Source organism: Dromiciops gliroides, chromosome 2 (genome assembly GCF_019393635.1).
Source record: "Dromiciops gliroides isolate mDroGli1 chromosome 2, mDroGli1.pri, whole genome shotgun sequence".
Classification (NCBI taxonomy): domain Eukaryota; kingdom Metazoa; phylum Chordata; class Mammalia; order Microbiotheria; family Microbiotheriidae; genus Dromiciops; species Dromiciops gliroides.
In genome coordinates this window covers 451,694,482-451,716,676 of record NC_057862.1, presented here as the reverse complement: position 1 = coordinate 451,716,676, position 22,195 = coordinate 451,694,482, and the positions used below count along the sequence as shown (strand labels likewise).

The 22,195-nt window shown below is 38.4% G+C and overlaps 2 protein-coding genes across 2 annotated transcripts in view; both read left to right on the top strand.

Moving 5' to 3' along the window:
- Nucleotides 1-11,348, top strand: part of RTF2 (replication termination factor 2) — a 75,027-nt gene extending 63,679 nt beyond the window's left edge. Inside the window, exons 6-9 of the mRNA XM_043987864.1 lie at nt 1,814-1,927; nt 8,921-8,975; nt 9,070-9,165; nt 10,790-11,348. Coding sequence (XP_043843799.1) covers nt 1,814-1,927; nt 8,921-8,975; nt 9,070-9,165; nt 10,790-10,968 — 444 coding nt within the window. The 3' untranslated portion in view covers nt 10,969-11,348. The remainder of the gene's footprint in view (nt 1-1,813; nt 1,928-8,920; nt 8,976-9,069; nt 9,166-10,789) is intronic.
- Nucleotides 11,349-15,734: 4,386 nt separating this feature from the next.
- Nucleotides 15,735-16,992, top strand: FAM209A (family with sequence similarity 209 member A). Its single transcript, XM_043981478.1, has 2 exons — nt 15,735-15,983; nt 16,732-16,992. The coding sequence occupies exons 1-2, from the start codon at nt 15,735-15,737 to the stop codon at nt 16,990-16,992; spliced, it is 510 nt and encodes a 169-aa protein (XP_043837413.1).
- Nucleotides 16,993-22,195: the final 5,203 nt, after the last annotated feature.

The window sequence follows — 22,195 nt, the reverse complement described above, 5'->3', positions numbered from 1 at the left end:
CCAAAAAAACAAAGAGATGAGAAAGAAATTGCACTGAAAGAAGAAAGGGGGGGGCATCGACCATGGTAAATTATCCCACAAAAAAAGAGGCATAAAAGAGCTATTATAATGGGGGGGGGGGGAATGAGTGGCAGGCAAAGCCTTTTTCTCATCACAATTGGCTGAAAAAGGGAATAATATACACACTCAGATAAAAAATCTTTCTTACCCTATAAGGAAGTGAAAAAGAGACAGGGATAATAGAAGGAGGAGGGGGGACTAATAAAAGGGAGGGTGTATGGGGAAGGTGGTGATCAGAAGTAAAATGCTTGTGAGGAAGAAAAGGGTAAGAGACAAGGGATAAAAAAGGGGAAAATAGCATGGAGGGAAATACACAGTTATAACTATAAATGTTAATGTGATGAACTTAACCATTAAATGGAAGCAGATAGAAGAGTGGATTAAAAATCAAAAACCTTAAAAAAAATCACTCAGCATCGACAATCCATTTAAATATTTCCAGGGTTTTCTGAATTGATTTCCGATTCTTAACCACCACAAAAAGAGCTGTTAGAAATATTTTTGTACAAATAGGTCTTTTTGGGAGCAGCTCCGTGGTGCAGTGGATAAAGCACTGGCTCTAGATTCAGGAGTACCTGAGTTCAAATCCTGCCTCAGACACTTGACACTTACTAGCTGTGTGACCCTGGGCAGGTCACTTAACCCCCATTGCCCTGCCCAAAAAACAAAACAAAAAAACAAATAGGTCTTTTTCTCTTTTGGGGGGGAATGTCTTTGGGATATAAATCTAGTGGTAGTATTGCTGGATCAAGGGATATATACAGTTTTATAACCTTTTCCCCACATCCTCTCCAAAATCCAACATTTTCCTTTTTTTTTTTTTTTAATGTTAGCCAGTCTCACAGGTATGAGGTAGTACCTCAGAGTTGTTTTAACTTGCATTTCTCTGATCAATAGTGATTTAGAGCATTTTTCATATGACTGTAGATAGCTTTGATTCTTTGTCAGAAAACTGCCTGTTCATGTTATTTGAACATTTATGAATTGGGGAAAGATATATGTATATATATATTTTTTTTCCAAATTCCACCTTAAACACTTACTAGCTGTGTGACCATGAGCAGGTCACTTTGCCTTGATATCCTCATTTGTAAAATATGGATGATGATGATAATAGCAACTACTGCCCACATTGTGAGGATCAAAAGAGATAATAATTGTAATACACTTAGCACAGTGCCTGGCACATAGTAAGTGCTATGTAAATTTTGTTGTTGTGACATAATGTTAAATTCGTATGTGTGTATGGTGATTTAAAGATGAATAACTCTTAACATGTGTGATAGAGCAAAACTCTTCATTTTCTACCCTGCCAGTAACTATCCAAATTGTGTTCCTCTTGCTTTTGCACATGTAAATAATAAGTAAATGCTTGTATTTGCTGAATGAATAAGGAAATATATTGACTCTGGGTTCTAGAGTAATATATAATAGAAAACTTAGAAAAAGGAGAAGGGAACTTAGAAAGCAAAACATGTTTCATAAAACCGGTGTTGGGGGCAGCTAGGTGGCACAGTGGATAGAGCACCAACCCTGGATTCAGGAGGACCTGAGTTCAAATTTGACCTCAGACACTTGACACTTACTAGCTGTGTGACCCTGGGCAAATCACTTAACCCTCATTGCAACAAACAAAAAAATAAAACTGGTGCTGAATGTCAGGAAGCACAGGATGAAGACAGGACTGTGAGAGTCTCTGGTGTAACAGCAATTGTATGACAACCTTGTCTTTTCTTTTTTCCCCTTACTCTAGTGTGGTGTCCCTTTTCAAGAAGATGATGTCATTGTACTCAATGGCAATAAAGAGGATGTGGATGTGTTAAAGAAGAGAATGGAAGACAGACGACTCAAAATGAAACTGGAAAAGGTAATGGATTTTGCTTCTCTCTCCAGCACATTTGCCAATGTGTTTATCTTTAATGGTTTTAGAAATCTTCTTGGGCAGGATAAGTATTCAACTGAAGAATCATAAATGTATTTTTAATGAAGATAAGTACAATTTACATTATTCCTCAGCTTCTTAATAGCTGTTAAGAGAACCTTGGTCAAAGTCTTGATACTTTCCACTCTAATCTAAGGCAGTTATAGAGCATTAGTCAGTTACCCAATTCAAGGGTTTAGAGTTACTGAATTATTCTCCATCAGTTTCACTTCAGTTTCAGCTACATAGTATGGCATAGAAGATTGTGGCCCAACTTGATTTTAGGAAAATGTGGGTTCAAATACAGCCTTTCTTGCTAGATTTGTGACCCTGAGTAACTTATTTAACCTTTGCATGCCATAAGAAACTCCCTGAGAGTTTATCTACTAAATTTGAAGTAGTTGCCATCTGTAGTAGTTGAGAGAATTCTGAAGTTAGGGATCCTCAGGCAAATAAAAATCATATTTTCTTTGATATTCACAGAGGTGGGAGATTGTATGTCCTATGAAAAGAATGGGAAGGCCACACAGCCTTCCCACCAGTAGAGATTATAGGTGTGGACTGCTATACCCTACAAAAAAAGTGTGATTTTTTTAAAAAAACAAGACATTAATAAAAATAGGAATATTTAAAGGAAAAAATGCAATGTGACCAGGGCAGCTAGGTGGCACAGTGGATAAAGCACTGGGCCTGGATTCAGGAGTACCTAAGTTCAAATCCAGCCTCAGACACTTGACACTAGATGTGTGACTCTGGGCAAGTCACTTAACCCCCATTGCCCCGCAAAAAAATAAAATAAAATAAAATGTGACCTGTTTTTTAAGGCATAAAAGTAGATAATGCATTTAGGAATATTTTCCCCAAAAATGTTTTTTTTAGGGTTTTTTTTAGGTCTGTTTATCCGCAAGGGAGCCACTCAGAATGATACATAAAATCATAGAATCTTACACTTAAAAGGAACTTCAAAGGACATACGATCCAACCTCCACAAATGTTGTTAGCTCAGCACTCACTTGAGAGGTGCCACTGGAAGCTTTCTTTCACACAGAACTGGCTGAGATTTCCAGATATCCAGGACTTTTATTGTACTTCTATTTTACTTCCTTTTTTTTTTTAATGTAGTATTGCTATTAAATGTGGTATTCATTCAAGGTAAGTATTTGTGTAGATGTGTTGATATTTGTTCTGTTATTTCATTGTCACCAAATCATGAAGTACAAATTTTAAAATTCAAGAATATAGTGGGTAAAATACTGTACTTGGAATCAGTAATACCTAGTTTTGAATCTCACCTTGGAAACTGACTTTTTTTTTTTAAGAGGCAATGGGGGTTAAGTGACTTGCCCAGGGTCACATAGCTAGTAAGTGTCAAATGTCTGAGGCCGGATTTGAACTCAGGTACTCCTGAATCCAGGGCCAGTGCTCTATCCACTGCGCCACCTAACTGCCCCCACTGACTAACTTTTTAACCCCTGAATAGGGCCCCTAGGTGGCACAGTGGATAGAGTGCCAGGTCTGAAGTCAGGAAAACCTGTCTTCCTGACTTCAAATCTGGCCTCAGACATTTACTGGCTGTGTGACCCTGGGTAAGTCACTTCACTTTTGCCTCAGTTTCCTCACCTGTAAAATGAGCTGAAGAAGGAAATGGCAAACCACTCCAGTATCTTTGCCCCAAATGGAGTCACAAAGAGTTGGACATGACCAAACAAGAACAAACCCTTGAACAGGACATTTACTTATCATCCAAAAGATGAAAGAATTGAACTAGATGGCTAGCAAGGTTCCCTTCCACCTCCTGAAGAATCTTTGGATAGGAAAGGTCAGGTATCACTACATTGGAATGCAAGACTTCAGAATGATCAAAAGTCATTAGATAAAAGAAAATTAGAGGGCAGCTAGGTAGCACAGTGGATAAAGCACCAGCCCTGGATTCAGGAGGACCTGAGTTCAAATCTGGCCTCAGACACTTGACACTTGGTACCTGTGTGACCCTAGGCAGGTCACTTAACCCTCAGTGCCCCTGCAAGAAATAAAAATAAAAAAGTAAAACAGACTTGATGAGCAAAGACACAAATAATTCAATGCAGAAATATTTAAATGAGTGCCTATTACATTCAGACACTGCCCTAGGACAACACAAAAGTCTTGGTTAGCCATTAGTTTGTCTGGAAAAAGAGGTTGTTTAGTGGACTGCTAGCTCATTATGAGTCATCACTGTGATGTGGCAACCAAAAAACCATTGAGACCTAGCATCTAGACAGTAGAAGGTGAGAATCCCTTAGTGCTTTGCATCCTTAGATCATATCTAGAATATTTTGTTTGATTCTGAGCTCCACATTTTAGGAGGACATTAATTAGGTGCAGAGAATAGAGAGGAGGCCAGTCAGGATGGTAAAAGGCTTTGAGTTCATGTCACAGGAGGGTTAGTTGGAGGAACTTGAGATGGTTAGCCTGGAGAAGACTCCTGGTGTATATGACAAGTGTCTTCAGATGTTTGAAGGGCCTTCACATAGAAGAATTTGACTTCTGTTGGGCCCCAGAGGGTAGAAGCAAGAACAACGTGTAGAAATTCCCTAGAGACAAACTTCCTGATAATTAAGAGTGGTCCAAAAATAGAATGAAGTGCCTCAGAAGGCATCTACACCCCACTAGAGAATTTTAAGGAGAAGATGGATGACCATTTGTTGGGTATGTTACAATGGAAGGAGTCATTTGGGGTATGTACTAGATACCTTCTGAGGTCTCTTCCAGCTTTGAAATTCTGTAATTCTGTGACTCAGATCTGGGGATACCAAAACAAGACAATACAATCTCTGCCTTCCAGAAGCTTACCTTCTTCTGGGTTGGGAGACAAAACATATTCATAAGTAGGTAAATACCAGGTATATACAAAGTAAAATACTAATTTCCTAAGGAAGAGAGTGTGCCATAAATGAGAGGATCAGGAAAGACTTCATTTGGGGAGGTTGCATCTGAAATGTGTTTTGAAGGAAACTTGGGTTCTCTAGGGTGGAGGCGGGATGCAAATAAAATAAATGGCATGAGGGAGTGAGCTGTGCAAAGGCCCAGAGACAGGAATGGAATGTTGTGTAATGACGGTCAGTTAGCAGGGCAGTTTGACTGTAACAGAATACGTAGAACTGAAGTATAAGAAATATGACCAAAAAGGCAGGTGGGAGCCAGATCGTAGAGGACCAGGCTGAAAATTTGGTATTTTATCCCACGTACAATGGGAAACCATCAAAAACTGGTACGGAGACAGATGGATGGTGGAGTAACGTGATCAAATCTCTGCTTTAGGAATATCTATTTGGCAGCTGTTTAGAAGATGGATTCGAAAGGGATTGAATGAGAAACATGAGGACTAATTAGGAGGCTTATTCAAACAGTACAGGTTTGACTTCATGAGAAACCTGAATTGTACATATAACAGTCTGAAAATGTAGAGAAAAGAACAAGTGCAATAGATGTAGAAACAGAAATGTCAGCAGCTTGTGGTACAGTGGATAAAGTGCCAGGCCTGGAGTCCAGAAGACCTGAGTTCAAATCTGGCCTCAGACGCTTGTTAGCTGTGTGACCTTGGGCAAGTCACTTGACCTCTGTCTGCCTCAGTTTCCTCATCTATAAAATGGGGATAGTAATAGCACCTAGATTCAAGGGTTGTGAGGTTCAAATGATACAGTATTTGGGACAGCTAGGTGGCGCAGTAGATAAAGCACCTGCCCTGGATTCACAAATATCTGAGTTCAAATCTGGCCTCAGACACTTGACACTTACTAGCTGTGTGACCCTGGGCAAGTCACTTAACCCCCATTGCCCCTCAAAAAAAAAAAATGATACAGTATTTGTAAAGTGCTTTAAGACAGTGCCTGGCACCTACATAGTAGGTGTTATATAAATGGTAGCTATTAAGATGATGGTCGTGGTGGTGATGGTGATGGTGATGACTAATTAGATATAGAAATTGGGAATAGTAGGATGACTTCAAAGTTGAAAACCTAGGTAGCGAGAAGAATAATGGTTTCCTCAACAGGAAGGGGAAAATTGAGAGAAGAAATTAATTGATGGAGAAATGAGTTCTATTTTTGTCGAGTTTGAGATGCCTACAAGTCATCCAGGTGGAAATGTCCACTAGACAATGACATGGGACTTTAGTTCAGGGGAGATGTTAAGCTTGAATATGTAGATTTGGGAGTTATCTAGGTATGGATGATAATTGAACCCATGGGAGCTAATGAGATCATATCAATCTTAGATTTAAACCTAGCAGGGACTTGAAGGATTTCCAAATCAGTTCCATCGACGTTTATTAAATGCTTATTATTCAGGCTCTCTGCCAGGTTCTTAGAAGTGTCAACTGTCTGAGACTGGATTTGAACTCAGGTCCTCCTGAATCCAGGGCCGGTGCTTCATCCACTGCACCACCCAGCTTCCCCAAGGAAGTAGTTTTTAAATTTTGTGACCTTTTAATTTCTCCCCCACCCCAAATAGGATCACAGATCATAGATTCAGAATTGGAAAGAGCCTTTAAGGTCATCTAATATCAATCTCATTGTTTTCACACATGAGCCCCTGAGAAGTGTTAGTGATCAGTGCTATGTAGTAGCAAATAGTAGGGGCTGGGTTTCAAGCTCAGCCCCTTCTCCTTAGTCCCTTCTAGTTCAAGCTCCATGAGCCTAGAAACTTGCCTTAAATACAGAGTTCTTTCCACCACATGATGTGCTTCCTGTATGAGAAGCAGATAGAGGTTGTTTAAAACAACAAAAAGAAAAACTTTGAAATTGAAATTCAGTGTGCTTTCTGTGAGCAAGATCTCAGAATAAAAAAAAAAAAAGATAGGGAACTCTCGTTTAACAAAGGTTCCTCTTTTTTGTATTTGTTTTGTTTTCATTTCTGCTGGTGATGAATCTGGTTGATTGGTACCTTCTCAAATACCTTCGGATATCTCTTTAGCACCATCTGCTGGGGGCCAATGAAATAGTACTCAGTTTCTTTTAAAGAAAATTCTTTTTGTACTGTGACATTCCATTGATTTCTGGAACTATAGATTGTTAGGACTTAGAAGGGCTATTCAAGATATTCTGATCCAATTCCCTTAATTTTACAGAGAAGGAAATTAAAACCCAGAGAGATCAGATGATCCCTCCAAGAGTCCACAGCCAGCTAGTCAAAGAACCAGGACTAGGACCCAGAGGTCCTCACTCATAGACCAGTGTTCATTCCAATATTCAAACATTTACAAGTTCTATATTGCTGCATAATTTGGTTTGTTTCTGTTTTGAGAAGGAAAGTGTCCAGGACTTATATTCTTGGGGAGTTTGATGGTAAAATTAATTGAGTTCATTGATTAAAGTGGTTCTTTAGCTTGGAGGCCTCTGAGCAGTAATATGAAGATACCTTAATTCTAAAAGTATCCTGAATCCTCTGCTTGCTTTCTATCAGACTGTCTGGAGATTTTACTTCCAATAGGAATGTCATGTTGGAAATATTCAACTCTTCCCTGTCTGGTTCTATCATTTCTCTTTTGGATGCCTTTGTATGTTGTGTCACCCATAGGTCTGGAACTCTTCCCCTTTGAAATCTTTATGTTCAGTGCCCAACTTAGAGCCCACTTCCTCCTTGAAGCCTTCCCTGATGATTTAAAGGGCAAGCAGAATACAGTGGAAAACACTGGATTTGGAGGCAGAGGACATGGGTTCCACCTTCTGTTTTGTTGTTTTGTCATTTAGTATCTTTGTGGCCTTGGACAAGTCATTTAATCTCTCCAGACCTAAATTTCCGCGTCTGTAAAATGAGGGAGCTGTGGGGCAGCTAGGTGGCACAGTGGATAGAGCACTGGCCCTGGAGTCAGGAGGACCTGAGTTCAAATCCAGCATCAGACACTTGACACTTACTAGCTGTGTGACCCTGGGCAAGTCACTTAACCCCAATTGCCCCGCCAAAAAAAAAAAAAATGAAGGTGCTGGACTAGAAGACTCTAGATTTCTTTCAATGGGAAATATATGATTCTGAAATCTTCTTTTCTCCCCAATTTTTTAATTGCTTACAACATACAAAGCAAAGTTTTTTTAAAAGACAATCTTTGCCAATGGCCTCTAAGGAGGTTCCTTCCAACTCTCAGTCTATGATCCTATGATCCCTCAAAGAGCTTACTTTTTGTTGGGGAGAGTGGTAGGAAAGGGGGTCGGAGGCTGTTTTGGATCACCTATACTCACACAAGCTGGAGTACAGAACGGGCATGGACTAGATCCCTACCAAGTGTTCTAGGAAAATTTTAACTGGGAGAATCCTTCCCAGAAGGTACAGCCCATGCTCTGCTTACCCTGTAATAATCTCACTTGTAGTTATTTGGGCCTTTGTCTTTGCCCCATTCCCTAGTAAATTTGAAAATCCTTGAGGGTAGGGATTGTGGTATTGTCTCATCTTTGTACCCCCACTTCTTTATACAGTGCATTGAATGTAATTAGGGGATTAATAAATGTTGGATTGAAATTCATCAGTTTATTCATCCAACAGATATTTAATAGGTGCATACCAGGTTGTAGAATGAATGATACTTTATCAGAATTTTGCTGGTTTAGTAGAAAGAGGCCTAGATCAGATGTCAGGGCCCCACGGGGGTTCTGATACTTGTTCTACTGCTAACTAGCTTATAACCTTGGGAAATCACAATCATAATCTTTGAATCTCTATTCAACTATAAAATAGAGATTAAATGATATCTATGATACCTTCCAACTCTAAAATCCTGTGATTTCCTGCGAAGTAATGGAGGTCTGAGGTATACTCCAAAGGGAACAAATCTACTGTATGAAGCACATTAACATGACCAATAGACTTAATTCTATCTCCAATTCTCATTTGACAGTGTGTGCCTCTTCCCAGCTGTTAAAGCACAATCTCATATTTCATTCTCTTCCCCCCCTCCCCTTTTGCCAGAAATCCAAGAAACCAAAGGCAGTAGAATCAGCTTCTAAGCCAGATGTCACTGAAGGTAACATTTTACAATGGCTTCATTATGCTAAAAAGTTAAATTTTCTCCACCCACCCCCTTCCTTCCTAATTTCATGTTTCTAATTCTTTTACAGAATCTGCAGGGCCATCAAAGGTTAAGGGTTTAAAATGTGAAGAAGCAAACTTTAATTCTAGAGAGAAGAAACTCAACTCTACTCAGAAAAGTACAGGTTTGTTCATCTAGAGAAAATAATTATTGGTTTAGAGTAAGAGTTCTTAACCTGAAGTCTGTTAACTTTTGATTTTATATATATTCTAATAACTATTTAAATATAATTGGTTTACTTTGTAGTGTTACAGATTTTCTTTTATGCATCTAAAAACATTCTAGGAAGGGGTTATAGGCTTAACCAGACTGCCAGAATTCTACTCTGGTTTAGGGAAAACTAGAAACACACATCATTTTTCCCCACTGTCTCACAGCTTAATGGAGCAAAGCAAATAAGAAAAACTGAAATTGAAATCTGTATTGATTTAAGTTACTCTTTCATTTAGGATAAAAGGTTAACTAGACAGAACTGTGATGTGGCTACTGACTTACTGACTTGGACAATTCACTTCAATATTGATATCCACTTTACCATTGTTACTCTTTTTACAAATGAAAAAACTCAGGGGGCAGCTAGGTGACGCAGTGGATAGAGCACCGGCCCTGGAGTCAGAAGTACCTGAGTTCAAATCCGGCCTCAGACACTTAAAACTTACTAGCTGTGTGACTCTGGGCAAGTCACTTAACCCCAATTACCTCACTAAAAAAAAAAAAAAAAGAAACAACTCAGGTTTAAGTGACTTACTTACCCAGAACCACACAGCTAGTAAGAGGCAATCACCGTTTAATGTTATTGTACATATATAACCCATATCAGATTACTTGCTGTCTTGGGGAGAGGGGGAGAGAGGGGAAAAAATTTGAAACTAGAAATCTTATAAAAATAAATGTTGAAAACTATCTCTACATGTAACTGGAAAATAATAAAATACTTTCATAATTTAACCAAAAAAAAAGAGGCAATCAGGAATTGAAGTCGGGTCCTTCACACTGACTCCAAATACATTGCTCTTTTGCAATCCATCCTTTATTTTATGGGGGGAAATGTTTATATTTTCTTTTGTGTTTTTTTTTTTTTTTTTTTAGTGAGGCAATTGGGGTTAAGTGACTTGCCCAGGGTCACACAGCTAGTAAGTGTTAAGTGTCTGAGGCTGGATTTGAACTCAGGTACTCCTGACTCCAGGGCCGGTGCTCTATCCACTACGCCACCTAGCTGCCCCTATATTTTCTTAATGTAAAACATATATGAAGCAACATAAAATAAAATTATCCTACTGAATCTGTTGTTAAAATAAAATATTGGGGCAGCTAGGTGGTGCAGTGGATAAGCACCGGCCCTGGAATCAGGAGTACCTGAGTTCAAAGCCGGCTTCAGATACTTAACACTACTAGCTGTGTGACCCTGGGCAAGTCACTTAACCCCAATTGCCTGACCTAAAAATAAAAAATAAAAAATAAAATAAAATATCACTGCATAGAAATTTCCTTTTATTGACCAAAACCAGTACTAAATTTCCTAGCTATGTCCATATTTGGGGAGTTATGAATAATTATAGTATCTTTCATATCATTTTATATTCATATAATTTTTAATTATTAGGAAAATAGGAGGAATATGTATCTGAGGAGCAGGTTGACATTTTTGAGTAAATGCAACATGGAATGTTTTCTTTCAAAGGGAAAAAGGATGTTAATTTGATACATTAGAATTAAAACTAGTGCCTTTGTTTTTTCTGTTTTTCTAGGAACAAATGGAAGTTCTTCAGGAAAAGTCAGTAAGTCTTCTTCTGGAACCACTAAGAGATCTATAGCAGACAGTGAAGAATCCGAGGCCTACAAATCTATTTTTACAACACACAGCTCAGCCAAACGCTCTAAGGAAGAGTCCTCCAATTGGGTCACTCACACATCATATTGCTTCTAAAGTACTATTCTGTATGATTGCAACCTCTCTTCCTCAAGAATAGTTTTCACATAGACTAGTCATGTAATCTGATATTATCTGGTTTGTTATATTTTGAAAAGTGTTTATAAACTTGCACCTTGCCTGTCTGAAGTATAATAGATGTAATTATTGAGTATGTAGAAAAAATAGCAGATGCTCAGATATTTGAGAAATTCAGTATTTCTCCAAGTGTATTTTTGGAGAAATTTAAATTCTTATGACATTAATTGCTTAAAGTAAATTTGCATTTCCTCTTGACTTTAAAATTTTTAATTATTTTAGTCACAAAATAATTAAAATCTAACAACAGCCTTATTCATCTTCAATTACAGTTTAAGTTAAAATAAAGCATATACAAATAATGAAACTGTCACTTATTTGTCTTGATTTTGTGTCCAACAGTAAAGTAGAACTGAAAAGAGGAGAAAGAATACCCACTATAGTCCCTTAGGGCCATTTCAGAAGAGGTCCTGCCCTTAACTTCATCCATAGAGGGAACCAGAAAGCTGCACTTGTCTAAAATAATTGGGGAAAATGTCTTTGATCTGTCTCTATTTGTTTTTGTTTTTTGTTTTTTGGTGGGGCAATAAGGGTTAAGTGACTTGCCCAGGGTCACACAGCTAGTAAGTGTCAAGTGTCTGAGGCCATATTTGAACTCAGGTCATTCTGAATCCAAGACCAGTGCTTTATCTACTGCACCACCTAGCTGCCCCTGATCTGTCTCTTTAGAGATAGAAGGAATATAGTTTGATACTGATGTTTTTCATATAAAATACAACTGGGGTGAAAGGTCAGATAATGGAAAAAGACAATCTTTTGGTGAGCTAATGTAAAGGGTAGCAGTGTCATAGGACATTTGTATCACCCAAATGAATCTGATCAATGTAATTAAATGAAGAGCCCCCCATTACTAGGATATCTCTGCCTCTTAAGGTCTTAGTCCTTAGTTACCAGTTTTGGTGTTCAAAACTACCTCTTTATATAAGAATTTGGTGGGGGCAGCTAGGTAGTGCAGTGGATAAAGCACTAGCCCTGGATTCAGGAGGACCTGAGTTCAAATCAGGCCTCAGACACTTGACACTTACTAGCTGTGTGACCCTGATCAAGTCACTTAACCCCCATTGCCCCGCCCCCCCAAAAAAAGAAAAGAATTTTTTTCCTATAAAACCATTGTTCTGACATTCTACATTTTCCCATTAATATAAGTTTCATTGTGTGTTTCCATTCAAATATGCATAATAATTTTTTTTTATTTTATGGTCATTTTGGTAGAAGTTGGTTATTTTTGTTTGTTTTTTGCGGGGCAGTGGGGGTTAAGTGACTTGCCCAGGGTCACACAGCTAGTAAATGTCAAGTGTCAGGCTGGATTTGAACTCAGGTACTCCTGAATCCAGGGCCAGTGCCCTATCCACTGTGCCACCTAGCCACCCTGTTGGTTAATATTTTGATTGATGTGTAGATATACGTTCCAATGGAATGCAAGTTCCTTTAGATCAGAACCATATTTTGTCCAAAATTGGCATAGCCACCTTAAAATTATTAGGTAGTTAATAAATGTTGAATTGAATTGTCTGTCATAAGCTAGTCATTTCAGCAGCACTGATTGTGTGCCTGTTCTCTGCAGAGCACTATATGCCAGATTCTGGAGGTGAATAAAAAGATGAGTAATTGAACCCTTGCCCTTCAGGAGCCAAACATTTAATAGGGAGATAAGTACAACATTAACGATTGGGAGTGTTGTGTCCTTGGTTAGTCATATCCCCTTTCTGAGCCTCCAATTCCTCCATAAAATGAGAAAGTTGAATTAGATTACTACCACCTTTTCCAAGTCTAAAAGAACATAATTCAGTAGTAGAAGGTAGTATGCTCCTGGGACTCAGAGGATAGAGATAGCATCTGATTTGTGGAATAGGAGAAAGTGTTCATGGAAGAGAAGGCTGTTGTGAAGGTCTTGAAGGATGTGTAAGATTTCAGCAAGCAGAGTTTTCAGAGAAGAGCACTCTAATGGAATGCCATGTTCAATAGCATGGAGGAAAGTCCAGAGTGTTCACGGCAACAGTATTCTAATGCACCTACACTGTCGGGGTATAGAGAGAAGGTAGGAAAGCCAGATCAGTGCCACTTTATGGAGGACAAATCATCAGGCTTTGATGCTACTTTGGTTGGATAACCCTTCAGTGACTCTCTGTTGCCTCCTGAACGATTTGGCAGTGCCACTCCATAGGCTGGATTGGAGGAGGAAGAGACATGAAAGCAAGGGAAACTAATCAGGAAGCTGTTTGCAGGATTTCAGTTCAATTGAGCAAACATTTTGAAGCGCCAGTATGCCAAGGACCAGGCATCAGAAGACAAAAGTGGAATATTTCCCATCCTCAAGAAGCTTCTGTTCCACTAGGGCCAAGAATTGATGAGACCCTGAACTAGGCTAGTGACTGTGAGAAGGAGGGGACAGATCAGAGACATGCCAGATATGGGCCTTCATAGCCAGAAATCATTGCATTTCATTCCAAGTATAGTTCCTGGAGATATTCTTTCACCAGAACCTAAGCTTTTATTAAATGAAGACATCCTTAATTATTGTTTATCTTTTCTAGACTCAGCTCTTAAGTATTCATCAATGAGTTAAAATTTCTTTGGTTTTACTCTTTTTGGTTCCCATTCTTTTATTTTTTTTAATTATAAAAGTATTTTATTACTTTCCAGTTACATGTAGAGATCATTTTCAACATTTGTTTTTATAAGATTTCTAGTTTCAAATTTTTCTCCCGGGGCAGCTAGGTGGCTCAGTGGATAAAGCACCGGCCCTGGATTCAGGAGTACCTGAGTTCAAATCCAGCCTCAGACACTTGACACTTACTAGCTATGTGACCCTGGGCAAGTCACTTAACCCCCATTGCCCCGCAAAAAACAAACAAATTTTTCTCCCTCCCTCCCCAAGACAGCAAGTAATCTGATTGTAAGGGCTAAAATTCTAGCTAGTCTGTCTAAAATATCTAATGAGTGGTCACCAATAAAATATAAGCTTTAGCAAGAGTTTAGACTTTTAAGCATTTATTAAGGAGAATGAGAATTTGGTGAAGAGAGAGAGAAAGACCTAGATTCATCTATCTATTAAAGGGAGAGTACATTTCTAGCTCCAGAGTCCAGAGAGCCAGCCTCACCCCCTCTTCCTCCCACAAGCAAACATCACTTCCTGATGCCAAAAAAAAGCTGCATGGCTTGCCCTCAGATGCCTTCTTCTCATGGCGGAGCTTTCCTACAGTAAGTCTCCCTCAGGTGGTGTCATTTCAATCGTTACATGATATAGGTTATATATGTACAATAACATTAAACATATTTCTGCATTAGTCATATTATAAGAGAAGAATCAGAGCAAAAAGGAAAAACCTCAAAAAAGAAAAATAACAGCACCAAAAACAAAAGAAATAGTATGGTTCAATCTGCATCCATATTCCACAGTTCTTTTTTTCTGGCTTCCCATTCTTTTAAATAAAACTTCTACCACCTGAAGGTACTTCTAACATAAAAGTGAAAGGAAAAAAATGCGTGTGTAATAAGCATAATATCCCTGTTGTTGATTATATAGATATATGCAGATAATGAAAATTCTAAAATTATTTGTTGGAATTTAACATTTTAGGTTTTATGGATTTCACCACCATCACCTTCTCCCCCAGGCCAGCATATCTATCCATTGCCTAAAATATGCTTCAAGACCTAGGCAGTTACCAGCTCCTTTACAAAGCCTTTCTCCATAAAACCTCATTTTGTCTTTGAAGTCTCCCTGACTTCATGGATATATCACTGAAGTCTACAAGAGATACTGTAGCGGGGCAGCTGGGTGGCACAGTGGATAAAGCACTGGCCCTGAAGTCAGGAGGATCTGAGTTCAAATCTGGCCTCAGACACTTGACACATACTAGCTGTGTGACCCTGGGCAAGTCATTTAACCCCAATTGCCTCCCAAAAAACCCCCAAAAAGTTACTGTAAGGGGGAATTCTTAGTTACACACAGGTTGGCTTAGATGCCTGCAGAGGGTTCTCACAGCTTTGAGATTGTTAATTCTGGTGACTCCATCTGTCATTTGGTTTCCTTCTCTGAACTTTCAGACTGCCATATCATCATCCTAAGGTAATTTTGCCCTGATAATGCCCCATCTTGTACTGCTAATCGTGTGTGTGTGTGTGTGTGTGTGTGTGTGTATGTGTGTGCCCACCCTGTTTTCCAAACTAGACTGTGAGCTTCATGAAGGCAGGGACCATGTCCTGGACTAATGTGTATTCCTTCTACCACATAGCTTAATACGAGACTGAGCACATAGATGTTCAGTAAAATGTACACACGTGTGTATGTGTATACATACATATATACATGCATACATGTGTGTGTGTGTATATATATGAGATGGTATTAGGCACTAAACAAAGCCTTGTGTCAGTAAGTATGGAATATTCCCTACTTCAGGATACACATTGGCATGTGACTCCCTATATAAGCAGGGTCTTTGGTCTTTCTTGCTTTCTCTTGCCTGCCCCTTTTCTTCTCTCTGGCCTGGTGGTATGGGCCATTATCCCATACACACACACACACTTCCCCGCCCCCCATCCTCTGAGCAGCTATGATGTATTCTGGTGACTTAGGCAGTTGTGATGTCACAAAAGACACGTCAGCTTGGCTTTTAGTGTCCCAGATGCCTGGGGAAACACACTCACCATGAGCGAATACTTGCCCCTCTCTGTTCATCATGCATATGCTGAAATGCTTTTTGTTCTTCCTGCTGTGCAGTACTTTAGGGTATGGCTTTACGTTCTCTTCTCTGAGAGAGAAAGCCAAAGAACCTGTGGGTGACGTGCCTTGTGGAGGCCACTTTCGGATGAGGCAGAATCTATCTGATCAAGCCAAAGGCTGGCTTGGGAGTAAATGGATCTGGATGTTGTTTGTTGGACTACTCTATGCTGTAGTAAGATTCCGAGGAGAAGGTGACAGAAATAAGGTGAGGATCCAGTTTTGAATGGAAGTGAAGTATTGGGTTGCCTTTACATTTGGTGTCACCTGCCTGTGTTTCAGTTTGATCAGGCTTTATTTTCAATATAGGTGTCAGAAGAGGTAAATATCAGTGGGGATGGAATATATCTCTGTCGAGGAAATCATTGGATTAAAAAAATAACTCTCAGGAAGAAAATCTGACCAAACAAGTTTAGAACTCGGATTGGGAATCAATTTATTAGATGAGCCCTTTAAAACTTGTTCTCTAAACTTGACAACATAAGGAGCCATCATTTCTTCAGGGACTTAATGGCAGAGTATATCCAAAGGCCTTGTTCTGAAGCTGACTAACTTAGAAGAAAAAAACTTATTTACACAAGCAGATTCAAATACACAAACTCCTCAGACTGGATTTTCCTTCAGGTAATAGGCATTAACAAGAAGAGGCAGAAAAATTAAAGCATTCACTTTTTTGGATGAAAATTGCTTTCACCTGTTTGAATACAGCTGTGTTTTTCCTATTGACTAACAACATGAAGATAATTCTATAATTATCTTCTATAATATACATACAGTATAATTTTATAATAGGATTCTGTAATACTGGGTTATCCTGCCATCTTGGGGCAGTGCGGGGAATGGCAGGCAGCTAGTGTGTTTAAGTTATACTTTGACACCGCGGCTTTAGACTGACCCACACTCCTCCCTCCTCTACCCCCAATTACATGACTCATTAATAATATTTTTTTTGACAGGATAAGGACCTAAACAGCGGAAACTGTTCGTACCGCCCCCTACAAAAGAAAAATCAGAATGCTGCCCCTAACAAAGACTACGCACTGAATACTTTAACCCAACTGGAGATGGATCTGGTGACATTTGTGTCTAAAGTGCGAAGTCTCAAAGTGGCCATGGCAACTGGTAATTCCCTCAAGCTTCCGGGCTCAGAGGTCCCTTCAGATTCACACAACAATATTACAATATATGAAATATGGGGAGAAGATGATTCTGACTAGATTGGTTTGTATGTCAAAGTAGGAGAGGAAAAAAAAAAGTCAAATGATTGACAGACACTATACAAACTAATAAACTATTCCCAAGAAAAAATTCCCTCATTTCATACCTTTTTTAAAAAATATTTTATAAACTTTAGCTTCTCTGTCATGGGAGACTGGTGACTTTAGGTTTTATTCTTATTTAAATGGAGAATTCTGTTAAATTACAAGGGAAACTTTCTTCTTGGCCATAATGCTAATAATAATCTTTTCTCTAACTGGGTCTGGAGAACTATTGGAAAAATACAATTGTAGAAAGGGCAAAATTTTTCATATAAGTTTTTTTCTTCCCCAAATACAAAAAATATATATGTTCTGTTCTAATGTTAATCTAAGAAATGTGGCTTTTGATACAGCTGCTTAAATAAAGAACTTCTATGATCTCTAGAGAGACTGTATGAAAGTTGGGCAAAGGTCAAATGCAACTTGTGGGATGTATGGCCCTGCAGAATGTGTCATGTAGCCATCATTCTCACCATTCCCAAGAGTTTGAATGTCAGATCAGATGAAGATTCTCTTCCCTGCTCCTTGTCTTTTGATACTGAAGGTATTATAAAGTTCCTCAGGAAACTTTAGCACTTAAAGCCATCATTTTTCCACCTCTATATCACATTATGGAAGCTGAAGAAGTGGATTTCCATCCAAGTCAGTAATTATTAAATGTGTATTTGCTTATAAATATTTAATATAACAATCCTTAATAAAGTTCATGTTATTTCAGAACATTTGGATAGTGAAAGCCGTTCCTACACTGAAATGAAATGGAGCCATATTATTTTCCATCAGTAGAATATAAATGATTAACCTCCGAAATATTGAAGAGCATCATAGATAACACAAAAAGGGACTTTTGCCAACAGGATGGTTGTAAACTGTTAAGAGGAGCAACAAGCAGTAATAGCTTTGAAAGTTTGGGGAAATTTTGGTAAAGTGTACATACCACAGGTTTAGGAAAAGTGAAACTTTTTTTGGCATTGGTAAAGAGAATTTCATGCTGATTCAATTCACAAATATCCCTTGGATGCTTTTTATTGTGAAGTATATAAATTGAGGAACACAGTTTGATATATGCTAAGCAAAATGGGAACTTTATTTGGTAGGCAATAAAGGCTGTCCTGGAAGGTTTGGGAGTGGGAGTACCATGACTAACACTGCATCATAGAAACCTAGATTTAGAGCTAAAAGGGCACTTAGAGATCAATGAATCCAATCCCCTCATTCTGCTGATGAGGAAACTGAGGCCAGGGAGATTGTGATTTGCCCTCAACAAGAAAGGTTATTGATAAATGCTTTCTGAAAATTTAGTTTTATAATATTGGCCTAGAGTATATTAGCCATACCATCCTGGCTCCAAAATCTTTGTCTGGAAAAGCCTTCTGATAGATCAGCCAACATTTGTGTTTTGTAACTAGTAATAGGTATCTAGGTGGCACAGTGAATAGAGCTCCAGACCTGAAGTCAGGAAGAGCTGAGTTCAAATTTGACCTCAGACACTACCTGTGTGACCTCTGGGCGAGTCACTTAACCCTTCCCTTATCTGTAAAATGACCCAGAGAAGGAAATGGCAAACCACTCCAGTATCTTTGCCAAGAAAAATCCAAATGGGATCCCTAAGAGTTGGACACAACTGAAACAACTGAACAAGGTTAGATTAGTAGGGGAAAGGATACAAATTATTTTGATGAAAAATGTGTTCCATGTTGCAAACAGCCAATTTACAAACGTGTTGCATTGCAAGAACTCATTTTTGAGTGGTGGGACTCCCTGGATCACTTATAAGGTTTAGATTCTATAGCAATGGGACTAAAAAGTCTTATGTGTTTCCATATATGATTGGATTTTTTTAAATAATTGGGGGCAGCTAGGTGGCGCAGTGGATAGAGCACTGGCCTTGGATTCAGGAGTACCTGAGTTCAAATCTGGCCTCAGACACTTAACACTTACTAGCTGTGTGACCCTGGGCAAGTCACTTAACCCCAATTGCCTCACTAAAAAAAAATAATAATAAAAAAAAATTTTTTTTAAATAATTGGCTGCTGCCTTCTAAAGTGTAGTCCTCTTTGTAACAGATGAGGTTCTGAGGAATGAATCTCTCATTTGAATGTTTAAAAATTGCTTTGCTACCTGTGACATGGAGAAAATTCCCATTCTCTTAAGTCTTTTCAATTGTAACAAATCTGCCTCCTTTAAATATTGATTTAATTTCAGAAACAGCCAAAGATCATATAGAACTAAGACTAGTGTGACTCTAAAGTGATGAGAATGGCTTTCTTGGGGGCAGCTAGGTGGTGCAGTGGATAAAACACCGGCCCTGGATTCAGGAGGACCTGAGTTCAAATCCGGCCTCAGACACTTGACACTTACTAGCTGTGTGACCCTGGGCAAGTCACTTAACTTTCATTGCCCTGCAAAAAAAAAAGAATTGCTTTCTTGTGTGTAACCAAAATTGGCTCTGAGTGCAGTCTAGTGGATAAGTCTCAATGGTGATATACTAAATGTGCAGTATTGTTTCAAAGTATTTGCCAAGGAATGAGACTTATTTTTTATTATATTCTCTCTGTGTATAAATGTATAGGTGGAGGTGGAGATAGTATTGAGTTGAAAGTCAACTTTTTGTTCTCCTGGACTTAATTTACCTCACATAAATGGATTTTGATGAGGATGTGATTCCAGAATCTACTCCATTGTCATATCAAGGTTCCATCTAAACTTCCTGTTGTTATAACAAAAACATGGTCATTTGAAGAATGTGAAGTTTTAAAGGGATCATCAGTCTCTTAAGTACATGAAAGTTAAGCGTTGGAACCCAAGTCAGTGTCTTCTTATTCTACCCTTTACTTTGGGGAAGTCACTTCTCTGTGCCTTTGGTTCCACATATATATATATACATGGAGACAATAATGTTGCTTAGCTCACAGGATTTTGGGAGGACCAAATAAAACAATGTATGTGAAGCACTTGATACTTTAATAACACTTCTTTTTTTTTTTTTTGAGATAATTGGGATTAAGCAACTTGCCCAGGGTCACACAGCTAGTAATTGTTAAGTGTCTGAGGTCACATTTGAACTCAGGTCCTTCTGAATCCAGGGCCGGTGCTCTATCCACTGCACTGCCTAGCTGCCCCTGCTTTAATAACACTTAAAGGTCTATCCAGCCTTTCCTCTAGGAGTCTCAACAGAGAATCCTAGATTTATTAACCACCATGGTGTTGGTGCCTTTGTTCTACCTTACTATCCCACTGAGTATGAAATATCACTGCTGCTTCAGGACATATAAAATCATAAGGCAATATGCACAAAAGTACAAATCATGCTGTATTTTTTAAAAAAAATTTAACTTAATAGTATTTTTTTTCCAATTACATGTAAAGATAATTTTCCACATTCTTTTTTTTTTTTTTGGTGAGGCAATTGGGGTTAAGTGACCAGCTAGTAAGTGTTAAGTGTCTGAGGACGGATTTGAACTCAGGTATCCTGAATCCAGGGCCAGTGCTCTATCCACTGCCCCCCACATTCATTTTTGTAAGATTTGGAGTGCCAAATTTTTCTCCTTCCCTGCTTTCTCTCCCCCCTCTCCCCCGGCTCCCTGGGACAGTAAGCAATCTGATATAGGTTATATATGTACAATCATATTAAGCATATTCCCACATTAGTCATGCTGTAAAAGAAGAATCTGAAGAAAGAAAAAGAAAAAAGAAAAAAAGTGAAAATAGTAAGCTTTGATCTGTATTCAGACTCCATAGTTCTTTTTCTGGATGTGGAGAACATTTTCCATCATGAGTCATTTGGAATTGTTTTGATGATTGTATTGTTGAAAAGAGTTAAGTCTATCATAGCTGATCATTGAATACTGTTGCTGTTATGTATACAATGTTCTCCTGATTCTGCTCACTTCACTCAGCATCAGTTCAATGTAAGTCCAAATTTTTCTGAAATCTGGTTGCTCATCATTTCTTATAGCACAATTGTGTTTCATTACATTCATATACCAGAACTTGAGGAGCAGCTAGATGGCTCAGTGGATAAAGTACCGGCCCTGGATTCAGGAGAGCCTGAATTCAAATCTGGCTTCTGACACTCGACACTTACTAGCTGTGTGACCCTGGGCAAGTCACTTAACCCTTGTCACCCCACCAAAAAAAAAAAACCAACTATGGGATCTGAATGCAGACAAAACTATACTATTTTCACTTTTTTTGGTCTTTTTTTTCCTTTTTGGTTTTTCCCTTTTGTTCTGATTCTTCTTTCATAACATGACTAATGTGGAAATATGTTTAACATGATTGTACATATATAAATAAATTAATGAAGTAAGTGATCATCATATTTTTTTTTGTTTTAAAAAAAAGTTTTTGCCTAAACAAAACCAATGCAGCCAAGATTACAATGAAGGCAGAAAACTGGGGAGGGGGAGGCATTTACAGCAAGTTTCTCTGATAAAAGCCTAATTTCTCAAATATATAAAGAACTGAGTAAAATTTATAACATTCCAAGTCATTCTCCAATTCATAAATGGTCAAAGAATGTGAAAAGGCAATTTTCAGATGAAGAAATCAAAATTCTCTATAGTTATATGAAAAATGCTCTAAATCACTCTAGAGAAATGCACATTAAAACAACTTTAGGGGGCAGCTAGATGGCTCAGTGGATAGAGCACCAGCCCTGGATTCAAGAGTACCTGAGTTCAAATCCGGCCTCAGACACTTGACACTTACTAGCTGTGTGGCCCTGGGCAAGTCACTTAACCCCTATTGCCCTGCAAAAAAAAAAAAAAAGAGTCAAAAACAACTTTAAATTACCACCTCACACCTATCAAATTGGCTAATATGACAGAAAAAAAAAACATGATAAATGTTGGAGGGGATGTGGAAAAATAGGGACATTAATTCACTGTTGGAGAAGTTGTGAACTCATCCATCCATCCATCCATCCATATATATATAACAACACTTGTGGTGGCAAAGAATTTGAAATTTAGGAGATGCCTATCAATTGGGGAATGACTGAACAAGTTTTGGTATATGATTGTGATAGAATACTATTGTGATATAAGAAATGATGAATAGAATGGTTTCAGAAAAACCTGGGAAGACTTATATGAACTAAGGCAAAGTGAAATGAGAAGGACCAGGAGAACATTATATATAGTAACAGAAATATTGT